Genomic DNA, 15,327 nt, shown 5'->3' with positions numbered 1-15,327 from the left:
GGAATCCGGCCTACTTGGTGAAGATGAGCAACTTTATTTATTTATTTATTTTTTTTATTGTGAGCGATACAGAAAATCTCTGCTATGATAGTTTCGGTTGCGTTGCAACCCTTATTCATGAGCTGTTATTGAAAAGATTTTAAATGATTTTCATATGTAAGCACGTTTTCAAAAAATTGTCATGCAACAATATTAAAATGATGATGGCCCAAAGGTTCACAACAATAATTACTGGAACATCTATAGAAACCTAAGAAAAGTAATCTGAAATAAATGGATGCGGAAAAGTTTAAAATTAACTTATCTGCTATCTGCTTTCTGGACTGAATATTCATTGGTTAAATAAGACCAATTCATCAATATAAATTTGCATTCCAAACTATTTTCTAATTAGTCTTAATAAGACTCAAATATTACACAAATACCAATTAAAATAAAATTTGTAAAACTTTTGTTATAATTTATAATTATTTTATGGAATTTATAAAAGAGCTGATAATTGATTTATCTATTTACACACATTATTTTTAGAAATAATATTTTATATACAAACATTACGCTCAAAGGCCAAAGTGAAATTATTCAAATTATTCGCCTTCGCCCCTAATTGCAATGAGCAATTCAATTAAATAATCGCTTGACCCAATGACCTTTCAGCCCTGAATAGAGTATAATATGAACTAACTCAATGGGAATTAATCAGCTCATTATATGCTGATAAATGAAACAAGACCTCATCCGCAGGCAAGTGTTGCATTGCATAAAAATGCCAAACCTATAGTTGTGCGCGGTCAGTTTGGTTTAACTAGTAATGTGGTGAACGTTGGTGCAAAATTATTTTTTGGCAGTGAGACTTGTCGGTCGCAAGTCGCAAGTAGAGTAGCCAAGAGTTATTTGATCAAGTGACCCGCTCCCCGTCGCTCTGATATTTGCCTTTGGTGCACCAGCGTGTGTGTATTTTGTCCTTCTCATTACTTTAGTTACTGTTGTGACGAGAGACTGCAACTTCACAGCAGATAACGACGAGTGTTCGTCGGAAAGTTCTCCAATAGCACCATAATAGAAGTGAGTGGTTCTTTGGCATTTGACGTCCTTGCAGGTAAGTTGATAAACGATAACAGGAATAATAGGCAAGTACGTTTATAACTCTCCAATTTTAGAGCATTTCTTGTGAATTTGATAAGAAATACAAATTTAAAACTATCTCGTTTTTTAGATTTGATTGATACACTTTCGCACGAATTTAAAAAAAAAATTGCTAAAAATATACAAATCTAAAATCTCAACAATTACGAAAATTTTAATTTTCTTCCCTCACTCATAGAAAGACACGTTTTTGTAGGATAACTTGATGAATTAAATTGTTTGGAAAAAAAATTAGCTTAAAAGAGTGATTTATTTTTTTTTTATCTCGCTCTTATTTTAAATAGATTAGAAAGTTCAATGAGTAAAAAAACGAGTTTTTTTACATCGATGACGCCCGGTTCTCTCAGAGAACTAAAAAAAAAAATTTATTTAGTGTAAGGCCCGGTCAGGATTATGCAATAATTACGCCTTACGTCTGGCTGGGTGAGAAATTTTTTTACTCTTGCACACGCTTTAAGCAAAAACGATTTGCGTTTTCTTATCTTGCAAAACGTGCTCTCCTTGCGCTGTTGCGCGGCTCGTAGCATTTATTTCTCAGAGTTATGAAAAATCAGTAAAAGTGTCAGTTTGAACTGATTGTGCGTTGGAAAGACGATTGTGCTAGAGGCATTTTTCTATTTTTTAAATTTGACCTCGCGGCGTTAAAACCAAACAGCACTAAATTTTTGTAGTATAGTTTTTCATTTGCCGAAAAGGAGCCTTTCAGGTAACATGCATTCTTAAAAGCACAATTCAATGTAATTGTAAGAAAAAATATTATTTAAGTTCAATTTAAATCTTACTTACCCAAAATAGTTGACAAAAAACATAAAATAAAATATTGTTTGATTACTTCAAAATTTAGGTTATATTTAATTTATCTACTAACTGATTATCTTTTTGAATATTTAATTTTATAAGGAAGTTTACAACAAAAATTTTAAATTTTTCAATAATTTCCCAACCATTAAATTACTTAAATTATATTAATTTATCTTTATTAAATGATATTCAATTATTTAATATTTAATTTGAATTTTGTTATTATTACACAGCACGTCATTTTTGTTATTAATTTAGCAAAATGAGGTTTACCCCTTTGAGCGCACTTCTTACCTTGCTGCTCCTTTTTTGTGCCGATCGCTGTGGGGCGGCACGAATCCTCGGCCTCTTCGCCACCCCCGCCAAGAGCCACAGCCGCGTTTTTGAGGCGCTCTTCCAAGAACTGGCGGTCAGAGGCCACCAGGTGACCTTTGGCAGTCCTTTCGGCCTGCAGTGGCCGTCCAACCTCAACGCGTCGTCGAAGGGAAAAATCGACTACGTGCACCTGGACGATCAAGGCGTTCTGGGCTCCATAATGGGCAACGTTGTTGGCCCGAAACGCAAACCCCTGTCCGAGAGTCTCTGGCTTTGGACCATCGCGCCTGACCTTTGCAGAAACGAACTCAACTCGCCCGGCCTCAAACCGATCATCGAGGCCGGCAAGAATAAAACCGTAAGAAATTGCAAAGAGGGAAATTTTTTTAGCATAAAATAATGAAAAATATCCATTGCATGAATATCGACAAAATCTTATGTCATTATTTCTGTTGATAATTTATTGAAGGAAACACAAAAAGTGTCTGAAACAAAACCTGCTTTATTTTGACTAGTCTAATTAAATTATTAACTTTTCTTCTAGATTTCTTTTGATCTTGTGATTGTCGAGTCATTCTTCTTTGACTGTTTCGTGCCTGTGGCGAGACTTTTTGAAGCGCCGCTTGTGCTTTTCACGTCGCAATGGGCGCCGCAGTGGGCCCACCAGGCCATGGGCAATCCCGACTCTTGGGCCACCTCCCCGAACATGTTTCTGCCATACACTCATAAGATGAGTTTCTTTGAGCGAATGCACAATGTGATGCATTCGGCGACGGCATTATTGGCTCGGAAATACCTCGAGCTCCCTCGACAGGACAAAGTCGTCAAAGAGGTTAAAAAATATTTGAATTTTATAAAAAAAATCAAAATTGATAAAATTTTTGAAATTTTACATTTGATACAGATTTTTGGAGGAGATTTTCCAACTCTGGCCAATATGGAGAAAGAAGCTGCCCTTATGCTGATCAATTCTCACCCCATCACAAATTCACCCCATGCAAACTTGCCAAATGTCGTTGAAGTGGGTGGCATTCACATCAAGCCGGCAAAATCCTTGGATAAAGTAAGTGTTCAGAAATTTTATCATTTTGTCTTCATTTGCCAGTTTATTTTCAAATTTTTTCAATTTAACGCTTTTACTGTATCCAAATTTTTATAAAATTATGAAAAAAAATTTTAATTCAATTAACCAATAAGTATTAAAAAATTCAACCCTAAATATAAAAAGTCATGATAAAATCCTGTTCTGTTTAGTTCAAAAAATTGTCCTGGCATATTTGAAAATTATTAACAAATTGATGATGATATTCCTTTTTTTATTAGTTTTTTTACGTATTACATCACAAATGACTTAATTTGTCCAAAAAAATTTGAATTTTAGACAAGCATGAAATTGGTCAAAATACACTGATAAAACAAAATCAAAGCTACCTGCGGGTAGAATTTTTGAAATCGAAATTACCTAGGAAAAGACATTTTTATTTAGTTTTAACGATGTTTAGGATCTTCAAAAATTCTTTGACGATTCCCCAAAAGGAGTGATTTTGTTCAGTCTCGGTTCGCTCATCACGAAAGACACAATGGACCCTGAGCGGCTGACCACGTTGACCACGGCAATGGGCGCCATCGACTACCCCATTCTCTGGCGGTGGGACACGGAGGACGTGCCAAATCTGCCCAAAAACGTCAAAATCGTTTCCTGGCTCCCTCAGAGAGACGTTTTAGGTGATAAAAATAAAAGCAAAAAACAGATTTCTTCACAAAATTATAATTTCAGCTCAAAAAAATTTGCGCCTCTTCGTCACCCACGGCGGTCTTTTGAGCACCCAAGAGGCAACCTACGAAGGGGTGCCGCGACTTGTGATGCCATTTTTCGGCGACCAGCAAAGCAACGCTCAGAAAGTGGTCCAGCTCGGAGTTGGTCTGTCCCTCAACTACTATTCAGCGAGCGCCGAAGAATTAGTCAAGAGCGTAAACAAAATTATGAATGATAAAAGGTGATAAATTTGACCTCAAGATATTTGATTAATTTATTTATAATTTCAAATTATCAGTTTTTCCGAGCGGGCAAAGCAGCTCTCGACTGCGTTCAGGGACCAATTAAATTCTCCCCTCGAGAGGGCAGTTTTCTGGACCGAGCACGTGATTAAGCAGAAAGGCGCTCAATATCTGAGAACGACCAGCATTGATCTGAATTGGCTCCAGGACACGTGCCTCGATGTGATATTAGCTTTGATTTTAAGTGCAGCTGTGGTTTCCATAATTGCAACGAAATTAATGAAAAAATTTCTGAATCATTTTTCAAGAAAAGTGAAAAGTGACTGATTATGATTATTTTAGTAATATAAGACTAGATCGATCTAATGTACAATTAATTTTGGCCTCTTGGTAAGTAAGCTAATAAAAATTTATTTTATAAAAATTAAAAAGTGATGGCAAAGAAACAAAAAACAATTTTTTTTTGTTGCTTTTTCCTTTCCTTATTTTTAAAAGCAATTTTTCTTCTTCAGATATTTGAAATGCAATTTTCGTTAAAACAAGGAACAATTTTAATGGAAAAAGTTATAATAATTATTTTGCCTGTAGCCCATCTTGAGACTCCAAATAGTTTTTCATGGTTTTCGGAGGTGCAGGCATGATTTTAAGGAATAAACCAAAAAAGTTATTTAAGTCGATAAAAACATGACAATTAAAACCATTAAATCAAATCACATTGACTGCTCTTTTTTCTGTAAACTTTTATCATCAAACAAATCATCGAATAAAAAGTGCATCTTATACACATATTATTCTGATCAGATTCATTTTGTTTAAATAATGCGTATTTTATACTGTTTTTAAAAACTTTTATTTTAAATAAAATATTTATATTGTGAATAATTTTGTTGAATATAATTTTAATATAAAATATTTAATAACTTAAAAATATTTTTTTAAATTTAAATTTATATTAAAAATCATAGTTTATATAGTTTATTTATTTATTTTATTGCAATAATAGGATGAATTCTTTTTTAAAGAAAAAATAAAAATTTAAACTATATTTTTTTCACAAAGGTGCGCGGCAGTGAGGTATCGTCGTATCCAGTCGTATCATCTCAGGTGCTGGAGTTTGTGCGGAGAAAAGACGAACTAACAACCATAACAAAAAGCGTCTCTTTTCAGGCGCAGGGAGGCCCTTGAAATTCATTTAAAAAATTAGAACCGTTCGTTCTTCCCACAGAAGAGTCACTCGATCCGATTAATCGCCTAAAATAGAGCAGTCGCGTTGGCATATTATTTGCCGAAATGGCAGCGCCGAACCAAAGTTTCTCCAGCCTGGAGGAATCTTGCAAAAAACTTCTCCACTCGACAATCTTCTTGGGCAACTACACGGAGCGGCGTTGGGTGCCCCACTTGAATCGGTACAAGTATGTGTCATCACTTTTTTTTCAATTAATTATTTTTCTGGAACTGATATTCCTAATTTCAGGGATGTGATAATTTTGTCGCCATCCGAAACTGAGCTCAGGAAAAAGTTATTCAAACTTCGAATGGACGTTCACGAGAATTATGAAGGAATCAAAACTTCCAACATCGTTCTCGCAGCGGATTTCACGATGATTTATTCTAATTTGCCTTTTGGTTGCCCCTTCGGCTCGCATTGGTTCAAAATCAGGCACGTCAAAGTCGAGCCCAACGAACGAGACGTCATTTTCACCCTGAAAATTGTTAGGTTGGTTGAAAAAAAAATATACTATTTTTTTTTTTATTTAATTGTAATTTAATTTGAATTTAGATCTGTTGACCCACGAGATTTCAACGACTCCAGCAAAGGAGATTTGCCAAAGCCTGCGGTAAATAAATTAAATCATTTTTAAAATAAATAATTTATATATATAATTTCAAAAATAATTTTGTAGGACGAGCCTGAAATGATTTGGTCGGACGCCCTTCAGAGACTGAAATTCGCCTTCACCGTGTCAAACGTGATTCAGTTCTTCCGCATCACTCTGCTAGTCATCATGACAATCGTAATGGGCACCTTTGTGGCCATCAAGTCCACGGCCACTTTTCTCCTAACTTTTACCAGAGAATGCTCCATTTTTGTCCGATCGGCAACACCGTTCCTCTTGGGCACCTCAAATGTGATTTCCAAAATATTTGGCGGCTTTTTCATTTTATTGTCGATGGTAAAAAAAAATTATATTTTCTTTCAATCTAGTAATTAATATTTTTTGTATGCTTTTGACAGGTTTGGAAAGACATTTTCTATCTGGCGAGACGAAAAATTGACCCCGATGGAACACCTGTCCGACCTCCAGACAGACCTCAGCAAGCTCAGCTTCCGGCAATTTCTTTCTACGGCAGCCAGTATAACACACCAGTCACTCGAAATGTCAACTTCAGGCAGCGCAGATACGGCGGGGGAGTTAAAATTACGGAGCTCCCTGACTAAACTTTTAGTTTGATCTCTGAATTTTTGTAAGGAAACATTAATTATTATTTTTTCTTGTTTTGAATTCAAATTGAGGAATTAAAAGTAAATTATAAGTCGTGCTTGAATCCAGTCTTTGTGATAACTAATTTTCAATAATCATTGAATTGTAATTGTAGTATTTTCATTTCATCGATGGAAATGTGACTTGCAAACAGACTATATGTACTAATTTTATAATAAAGCTAAATTGTGTAATATTTTTTTTTATTATCTTGTAAATAACTTTTTAAATAAATTATATATGTCTTGCTGACCGTTAACCTTGATAAAATTATACAAGACCCAGAAAATTTTGATTACATTGCGCCTAGTGAGGAAATCTGGTTGAATATATATGGGAAGACTCTTGAAATCTGCCTGAAATTTTTATCGGATTTAAAAAAAAAATTAGAAAGCAAAAGAAATGTTGAGTCCTGTTCCTGTAATAATTTTCTCCCTCCTCTAACTTTCAGTTATATCTAAAAAACCCTTGAGACCCGAGTCCTGCATTTCTCGAAGAGAACAATTATCTCTGCTTTGTTGCGGTGTACAACGGTGCAGTATCACAGCGCCGTTCCACTAGAGAGATCAACTTCAGAGAAAAGTCGGGCCATCAAAACCGGTCTCTTATGACCTTGGAAGGTGCGCAAAAGTCATTTCATTGTCTCGGCACTGCAAAAACGCCAATCGCTCCGACTAAAAGCAGTGGAATTGGCAGAATATATTCGCCAAAATGACAGTGTCGTACTACTCCAAACTGGAGGAATATTGTGCAAATCAATTCCACACGATAATGTTCATAGGCTTCTACACTGGGCGAAAATTGGTGAACAACTTGTATCAGGAATTGTATGTGTGCCATATTACGGCTTTGTAATTTTCTTTTTAACCTTGATTATATTATTTTAGGGATGAGATTCTTTTGCCTGAATCCGAAACTGAGCTAAGGCAAAAGATTATGAACTTGAAAATGGAGGTTAACATGAAATATTATGAACAAAAAATCAACACGTCCAATATTGTTATCAAGGAGAATTCCATCACAATTTTCTGCAATTTGCCTCCTGATAGTCTTGAATGTCCCATGGGCTCCCCCCAATGGTTCGTAATTAGGCAGGTCGAAGTTGAACCCAACAACAGGAGTATCATTTTCAATCTCCAACTTTCTAGGTCTTGATAAAAAAAACTTTCTTGTTTCATTTATATTAAATTAAAATTTCAACTTAAAGCTCTTTCGACAAGCAACACCAACTTGAGACCCAGGATTTAAGTTTGACGAAGCCTAGAAACGACTCCAATGCAGACTCCAGCAAAGGATATTCAACAAATAAATCTGTTACAAATCTCTTGAGTCAAAAATAAATTAATAATAACATTTTGATATAGGACAATTGGCTTGAAAATTCACTGTCATAGACGCTCTTCAAAAACTGGAATTTTCCTTTAGAGTATCCAATATAATTCTGTTCATCCGCATTATTCTGCTTGCCATCATGACAACCTTAAAGGGCATCTTCCAGGCCGTTAAGTCCATCCTCGACTTTCTCCTGGCTTTCATAAGAGAAGTCTCAGTTTTTATTGAATCGGTCACACCTGTCCTATTGGTCACATTAAATGTGATTTCTAAAATTATTGGCGGATTTTTCGCTCTCATAGCAATGGTATACTAATTTTAATTTTTTTTATCATAAAGATGATTTAATAATGATTTTTTTTTTAATGCTATTTCCAGGTTTTCCATTTGGTAAGGAGGCAAAAAACTGGTCGCGAGGGAAGATTTTTTGACCAGATAGATTTAGATTGACAGTACACTAGACACCGAAAATTAGCGATTGAAGAACCAATATATGACAGCGACTGCAGACAGCGCAGATACTCAAAAAGAAAGGGGCAAAGCAGTCCAGTTTGGGACCTTGGACCTGATCTTCTGGCCTCTGCGACAAGTGGATACAGACAAGGGGTCAAAATTACGGAGATCCCTGATTAGACTTTCAATTTAATGCTATCTTTTGGGGGTTATTTACAGGGAAAACATAATTTTCTATTTGGTTAAAAATTAACTCAAGACATCAGAGCTGCAAATTATAGGTTTTGCTTTCTTTTTATCCTGGCTAGTGAACCTTTTATTTATGTTAATTAAATTTTAATCATTGAAATTTAAGTTTGGTGATTTTATCACCCCAAAGGAAGTCCGACCTGTAGCCAGACAAATTATTTTTCAATAAACTAAATGGCATATGGATTGAATTGATATTTTATTTTCATAACCTACAGAAATGGTGCAAAATAGTCAGTCGCATTAATATAAAACTTGAATTGTAAAAAAATAAATATAATTAAATTAGGCAGGGTCAAACTAGTGTTTTTAAGGCTTTCATTTTTAGTATTGAAGCAAACTTTGCTGTTATTGTTAATAATATGCTCAAATGTGATTACATTTCGTCTTCTTCAAACGGATCAATTTCTGGGAAATCTCCAACTCTGATGTTGGTGACTTTGACAAAGCTCCCATATTTAGCAGGACATGTAAAATACCTTTGACCTTCAACGCTGCCGTCGTTCTTGCCACAGGGCTCGTCCAATTTGACTCCAACCCAAAGACCAGGTTTAAAATGCACATTGCCTTTAAAAGTTTTTTCAAATTAAAATGCGTCAGACTTCAATTACAAATTTAAACCTACCAACAAACATGACTAGGCCTCTTCGAACAGGCTGGTCGGGAACAGAAACCTCGCATCTATTCCCAATGGTAATTTTTGAAGCCAATTCTGCCTCGAGAGCCTCCAGCGCCTCTCGCTCTTGCCTCAGCTGCTCCTCCCTGGCTGGATCATACTTGCCAAGTCTGTTTCTCTCCAAATGTGCTCGAACAGTGTCTGTCGGTTAAAAATAATTGTTAACTTTTATTTGCCAACATTTCCATACATGCCTCTTCTTTCTGAGTATTTTTCATCTGAGAGCTCAAACTTTGGGACCTCACTCGAGTCCAAATCAAAAGTATGTTTCGGTGTGGTGTCAGCGACCTTAAAAAAATTATAATTAATTTCCGTACTCTAGATTTGGGAGAATTCCGTGTTGCTTACGAAAATGACCATTCCATGGTCGACTGGGTACGAACCCAGGAGTCTGCTGTTGTCGTCCAGAAGGCACACCCGGTTCCCAGCCTTGTCCACAACTGTGAGCTGCATCGAGCCTGCAGTAGCGCCTGTCATCAGCTCCAATTTGCACTGAAAAATGTGTGATTTAGCAATTTTCTTTTCAAAAGGGTCTTGAATTAAAGTTTGGAAAAGCTAGAAATAGGAGCTCACTTTTAGATCTGCGATGGTGATGCCTTTGGCGAAACTTTTCTCTGCGCTGTACGTGCTGGATGTAGAGACAGACACGAAAACTTTTACGAAATCGCTGCTGACAACACTGAATCCAGCGTCAGCTATGTCCATGGCTTCCATTTCTGCAATATTTCGCGAAAACCTTTGACGGATTGAAGTTTCCTCTAAAGGTGTGCCGACTCTGCCCGTCTGCCGTGTCTTGCACGAGCTGCTGCAAAGTTTTGTTGGTTTTGTTTTTGTGCGATGGGCGTAGGGGGCGTGGCTTAAAAAATAACAACAATTTTCTATTTCTTCAATTTTCGCATGAGGTGGAGCCTTGGCGTCTTTAACGGCTTCAGCAATCATCGTAATAAAAAAGAAAATAAATAATTACAATTTACCTCTGTATAAAGTGGAATTCATAAAAATAACGAATTAGCCTTTCTTGTGCGAAATATGAAAATATCGAAAAATATGGTTACACCAGTGACATTTTGTAGTTTATTTTAAAAAAGTATTATTTTTTATTGTTTCTGTTTTTCAATAGATTTTTTAAAAGCGCAGATTGAAAGATGACACTTTATCAGCCAAACAGTAGAGCGGGATACATAATTTGACAAACATAAGAATAAAATGTGTGGGCTCAGAGGAAACTTCCAGTAACACTAGTTGATCACAGTGTAGTAACAAATCAGATTGCAATTCATTACAAATAAAAAGTCAGTTGAGGTAGCCCCTGCACTGAGGCGCACCGCACAAACACTTGATCTTGTCCTCCTCCAGCGGGAACTTGTAGTCGTATGTGATCTCGTCATTTATGTTGATTTGCTGCTTAGAGTAAATGACAATCTTTTTGTGGCCTTCAATTGCGATGATTTTAGCATAGCAGTTTGGCTATTAAAGAGAAAAAAATTAAAATTACAAAAATTTCAACTATCAAACAAATAATTACATTGCATGAGTGGTTGATGAATCGAGCGAGGTTTCCGCACTTGGTGGCATCGATTATTGTTTCGGTGTCTATCCTGAAGAGGTAAGAGCTGCCTATTCCCTTTGCCTCATACTGCACCTCTCGCACATCAGCAATGACTGGCCTGACCATCTGGCCAACATATTCAATCACCATTTCATCGGCAGCAATCGGCTCGAGGGCGAACAGACCCCAATCGTGAATTGATGATTTGGCAAATTTCAATTGCTTTTTTCGGAACTGCAAATAATTAGCAAAAATTAATGATAAATTCCAGGACAATATAAAAGTGTCCTAACCTTGAGTTGGTTGAACTTGAGGAGATCAGAATCAGTGTCTATGCCAAGGGCGGTGAGCAGACGGCGCTGGTTGCTTCGGGCCTCCCTGCTGATGGATTGCATTTTCAAGGCCTTAGGCTGCAGCTCTGGCTGAATGATGGTTTCCACCGTCTCGACCTGCTTCCTGCCAAAGTGGTACTTTGTGCGCGCCTTTTCCAATCTGTCCACCTTGTAGAAGCCCTCCGTTCTGGCGCAGCCACTCTGGTGGACCCTCTGCTCCTCTCGTCTTCTCTTCTTTGCAGCGCTAGGTGCTAGATTCAAGTCTGTCAGTGCTGAGGAGTCAAGGAAAAAAGTCAGCAAAAAGAATTAACAAAAATAGAAAATAGACAAAAATTTTCAAGATTCTTTTTTTTTATAGAAATTAAAATGGTATAAGAATATTTAGCATGAAAAGGATATCTGGATGGTCGACCCAATGGGTGTCATTGAGCCATTCATATTTCTCCGCAACGAGCAGCATCTCGTAGCTCTTCTTCAACAGAGCCACGTCTTCATCATCGACACCCTGAGTGAGGAATTCATACAAAACGCCAAATTCAGACGCTTGCGCCCTAGGGTCAAAGGTGACAGAGGGACGAGAAGGTGGCGTCTCTGGCCGAGGCGGCCGCTTCTTCTCTTCAGGCAGTGGCCGCTTTTTGGGCTTTGGCGGTGTGGGTGCTGGAGCTGTGGTGTAGCCGTGGTCATTGCTGAAGCCCTGCTGTCTCTTGGTACCCTCGTCGGGCGGCAGAGAGTAGCAGTGGTCCATGGCCACGGTAGCTTCTCGCTCAGTGGGCGAGGCGGCCTCTGGACTGGCCGCCTCCTTGACCATCTCTTCCGTCTCGCTGGCCTCATCGGTCTCCTCACTGAGATCAGGTACAGAAACAGGAGCCACTGCAGCCAACGCGGCTGCAGGGGCTTCAGGCAAGGGCTCTGCCTTTTTGACGGGCTCTTGGGCCACGGCCTCCTCCACTTCCATCTTTTCCTCGACTGGAAGAGGCTTTGCCAGTGGCTCTTGCTCCTTTTCACTAACCTCAGACTCTGACTCCTCGTCACTACTCTCATCTGCAAATTTAAAATCAAGGCATGAGTCAGTCATGAAACAAAATTTTAATTATTTCATTTGCATTAAAATTTAACATTTGTTAAAATAAATTACCTTCAGATGAGCTACTGCTGCTACTACTGCTAGAGCTGGAGCTACTTTCTTCACTAGAAGAGGGCAGTCGAGTGGTTCGTCTTTGTCTCGGAGGTGACATAGGTTCGGGAGAAGTTCTTCGTACGACATCTTCATCCTCCTCTTCTTTTCTCTCCTCTCTGACTGGCGATTTTGGCTTTCTCTGTTAATTTTGACATTTTTAAAATTTTTTAAAGCACATCATTAATTTATATAAACTAAATAAAATAAATCAATAAAAAAGCTAATTAAAAACTTACTCTGAAAGATGGCATTTTTGGCATGGCAGCCCGCAGACCAAGGCCCATAGTTAGAGGTTCCAATGGCAGATTTGGCCTGTCCTCCTCCTTGGTCTGCTGCTGTTCCTCAGTGGACCACCACTGATCGAATGTTTTGTATGCAGTGTTCTCAATCATCTTTTTGTTAAGGTCCCGCTCGAGAATGTCTCGGAGTTCGTCCACCATGGCTTCAACCACGGCACAGACGACGTTGGCGTGCTTTTTCTTCTGATTGACCCACCAGGGCAGCTTGGCCTTTTCTTTGGGCATTGGAGCTGGCACTATGGGAGGAGGCGCAACATGGTGGTAGTAAGGGTAATAAGGGTCACACGGGTAAGGGTAGCAGGGAATGAAGGACGGGGGCTCAGGAACGGCTTCCGAAATAGGCTCATTTCCGACAGGCCTGGATTAAATTATTAAATTACGGTTAAAATTAGACAAAATTTTTGATACCCTGTGGGACTGAGACTGGCAAGGCTCATTCTGTCGTCATCAATACTCCATCTTTTGTACTCCTCAGGCCCCAGGAATGGACTAGGTGGAGGTGATGATTCCTCAGGTGGGGGTGGAGGTGGTGCTGGTGCCGCCTCCGGAGGAAGGGGTGGCTCGTCAAGGGCTAAGGCGCCTCCCCTGAGCAGCAGCTGTATTCTAGTGTCCAGGTCAAGGGACTCCTCCTCAGGTGGAGGTGGCTCAGGTTGCCAACCTGTGTGAGTAAAATGTGGAGGAGGAGGATTGCAGAAATTGGAAGGTGGCGGCGGAGGCGGCTGCTGCTGCTGAACTTGCTGAACAGGAGGTGGAGGTGGCGGAGGCGGCGTTGGAGGAGCTTCAGGGGGTGGTGGTGTTGGAGGCCGCTGTGGTTGTGTAAGCGTCTCGAACAAGTGCCGACACTGTTCTCCGAACGGGTCGAGAGTCACTGCCAGCTGTTTGCCCATGACGGACACTTCATTCAGTCGTGAGACGCAAGCTCGTGCGCCTTTTGGCGATTCGAAAACCACCCTGGCTAGACCCAAGTGCTTTTTCGTGTGCGGGTGGTAGTAAATAAACAGCTCCTCCACTTCCCCACATTTCCGCACCTGAGATTAAAAATAAAAAATATTATTATTGTCATATTCTCAAAAATATTCAAATAAAAAATAAAAATGTATTATAAAGAAGAGAAATTTGGAAATTATAAATTCTTAGTTTGAAAAAGTTAAAAAATTATGCAATTTTCATAAGAGTTGCAACACAAACCAAATCTGATAGGAACGCCTTGTCAATGTTGTCGTTTAAGTTGCAAATCGTGACCTCGAGTGGCGGCGGCTCTCCAACATAATCTTCGTCGATCTAAGGAAAATACCAAAAGTTGATTAAGTTTTCATTGACAAATTTTTGATTTCGCAAAACCTTAAAACGCGGGACTGGTAAGTCCATGACTTCCATGCGCGTCCAGATTTTAGTGAGCGCTGACCGAGGGTCCCTTGGCTGTATTGGGGGAGCCGTTCTGTCGTCAGGGATCCCATTGTAGCGGTACGTCTTCTGGACACCTTTGGTGATGAAAGGGTCCGAGAGGAGCTTGTAGTTGCGGCGAACCGCGGCGGGCGGCCGCTGTTGATGCTCCATTTGTAAACAAACAAAAACGCCAGCCAAAGTAGCCCTCGGAGACAGCCGGGCAGACGCGGTTTTAGCGCGTGACGGCCCCCGAAGGGCCCAGATTCGGTTTTGGGTGCCCTAGAGCACGACCTGACCGACTAACGGCCGAAAAATTGTCGATTTCGGCAGGAACACATTGAAATCGGTCTCTGCTGGCAGGCTGCTACAACTCTAATCAAATTCACGCACTTGCGAAGTTGCGAACAAAAATAATTCATTTTGCATCTGTTCCACTCCTATTCTTTCTATTTTATGCTATCAAATTATTCCTAAAATTATTAAAAATGACTTAAGGCTTTGATAAGTATTTTTTAACATTACGCTTTACGGAAATCCGTGCGTAATTCAGTTGACTACAGTTGTGCGCAGACCTGTCGCCATATTGGATCTTTTGCAGCCAAAATTTTCCGAGCCTGCACAAAAATGCCTCTCTTCGATTTCCTCAAGCCTGTCAAGGTCGCCAAGGCCCAGGAGGCCGACGAAGAGTTGGTCGACCCTCAGACCACCCTGAGAAACAAATGCAACGAGCAGGCAGCAGTGATCACCTTGAAAGAGCGCTACGAAGCTTGCAATGACCGGGTCAACAGCAAGAGCCGCACCACCGAGACTTGCATCGAGGAACTCAATGACTATCTTCATGTCCTGGACGCCTGCGTGACCAAAACGCTCTTCAGTCAACTCAAGTAGATGCCCATATAAAAAATGTTCCATTGTTGATTTATGTATATAAATAGTTCATTACAAAATAATAAGTAACCTGGTTTAAAACCCAGAAATTTCTTTTTCGAACACAAGTGAGAAGATTTACAGGAAACAAACCAATTTAATCATTTTATTGTCTCACAGCAAGCGTTTAGCGATTTTACATATATAATTAAATTTGATCTATTTATCAAGATGAATTTCCTGTAGGTCTTTAACCTTGGTTGT

General features: G+C 39.0%; 6 protein-coding genes across 11 annotated transcripts; 4 read left to right on the top strand and 2 right to left on the bottom strand.

Moving 5' to 3' along the window:
* The first annotated feature begins 799 nt into the window (after window positions 1-799).
* Window positions 800-4,705, top strand: LOC132198685 (UDP-glycosyltransferase UGT5-like). 6 transcript variants are annotated; one of them, XM_059622854.1, is made up of 7 exons: window positions 800-1,065; window positions 2,206-2,620; window positions 2,807-3,094; window positions 3,167-3,325; window positions 3,765-3,987; window positions 4,040-4,259; window positions 4,317-4,705. In XM_059622854.1, exons 2-7 carry the CDS (start codon window positions 2,210-2,212, stop codon window positions 4,585-4,587), a joined length of 1,572 nt encoding a protein of 523 aa, XP_059478837.1. In that variant the 5' UTR covers window positions 800-1,065; window positions 2,206-2,209; the 3' UTR covers window positions 4,588-4,705. The 6 variants fall into 6 exon arrangements, with proteins under 6 accessions (XP_059478837.1, XP_059478836.1, XP_059478834.1 ...); XM_059622853.1 differs by having other exon boundaries at window positions 2,181-2,620; XM_059622851.1 differs by having other exon boundaries at window positions 800-1,099; window positions 2,181-2,620.
* Window positions 4,706-5,385: 680 nt separating this feature from the next.
* Window positions 5,386-6,954, top strand: LOC132198832 (uncharacterized). The gene is made up of 5 exons (XM_059623085.1): window positions 5,386-5,672; window positions 5,735-5,977; window positions 6,041-6,098; window positions 6,165-6,434; window positions 6,497-6,954. The coding sequence occupies exons 1-5, from the start codon at window positions 5,551-5,553 to the stop codon at window positions 6,698-6,700; spliced, it is 897 nt and encodes a 298-aa protein (XP_059479068.1). The 5' UTR covers window positions 5,386-5,550; the 3' UTR covers window positions 6,701-6,954.
* Window positions 6,955-7,347: 393 nt separating this feature from the next.
* LOC132198717 (uncharacterized) lies at window positions 7,348-8,962 on the top strand. The gene is made up of 5 exons (XM_059622901.1): window positions 7,348-7,570; window positions 7,631-7,891; window positions 7,951-8,056; window positions 8,108-8,382; window positions 8,454-8,962. Exons 1-4 carry the CDS (start codon window positions 7,455-7,457, stop codon window positions 8,135-8,137), a joined length of 513 nt encoding a protein of 170 aa, XP_059478884.1. The 5' UTR covers window positions 7,348-7,454; the 3' UTR covers window positions 8,138-8,382; window positions 8,454-8,962.
* LOC132198716 (tubulin-folding cofactor B) lies at window positions 8,960-10,290 on the bottom strand. The gene is made up of 5 exons (XM_059622900.1): window positions 10,027-10,290; window positions 9,802-9,945; window positions 9,648-9,741; window positions 9,403-9,594; window positions 8,960-9,344 (listed from the first exon to the last, which is right to left on the bottom strand). Exons 1-5 carry the CDS (start codon window positions 10,165-10,167, stop codon window positions 9,154-9,156), a joined length of 762 nt encoding a protein of 253 aa, XP_059478883.1. The 5' UTR covers window positions 10,168-10,290; the 3' UTR covers window positions 8,960-9,153.
* Window positions 10,291-10,526: 236 nt separating this feature from the next.
* LOC132198653 (histone-lysine N-methyltransferase SETD1) lies at window positions 10,527-14,588 on the bottom strand. The gene is made up of 9 exons (XM_059622804.1): window positions 14,152-14,588; window positions 13,999-14,091; window positions 13,219-13,838; window positions 12,748-13,168; window positions 12,470-12,650; window positions 11,734-12,375; window positions 11,296-11,603; window positions 10,979-11,236; window positions 10,527-10,920 (listed from the first exon to the last, which is right to left on the bottom strand). The coding sequence occupies exons 1-9, from the start codon at window positions 14,365-14,367 to the stop codon at window positions 10,747-10,749; spliced, it is 2,913 nt and encodes a 970-aa protein (XP_059478787.1). The 5' UTR covers window positions 14,368-14,588; the 3' UTR covers window positions 10,527-10,746.
* Window positions 14,589-14,752: 164 nt separating this feature from the next.
* Window positions 14,753-15,173, top strand: LOC132198656 (cytochrome b-c1 complex subunit 6, mitochondrial-like). The gene has a single exon (XM_059622808.1). It carries the CDS (start codon window positions 14,821-14,823, stop codon window positions 15,082-15,084), a length of 264 nt encoding a protein of 87 aa, XP_059478791.1. The 5' UTR covers window positions 14,753-14,820; the 3' UTR covers window positions 15,085-15,173.
* The last annotated feature ends 154 nt before the right edge of the window (window positions 15,174-15,327 follow it).

The sequence above is a fragment of the Neocloeon triangulifer genome, unplaced genomic scaffold (genome assembly GCF_031216515.1).
Source record: "Neocloeon triangulifer isolate White Clay Creek 2 clone unplaced genomic scaffold, ASM3121651v1 ptg000013l, whole genome shotgun sequence".
Taxonomy (NCBI): Eukaryota; Metazoa; Arthropoda; class Insecta; order Ephemeroptera; family Baetidae; genus Neocloeon; species Neocloeon triangulifer.
This window is presented reverse-complemented; position numbering and strand designations above follow the sequence as displayed.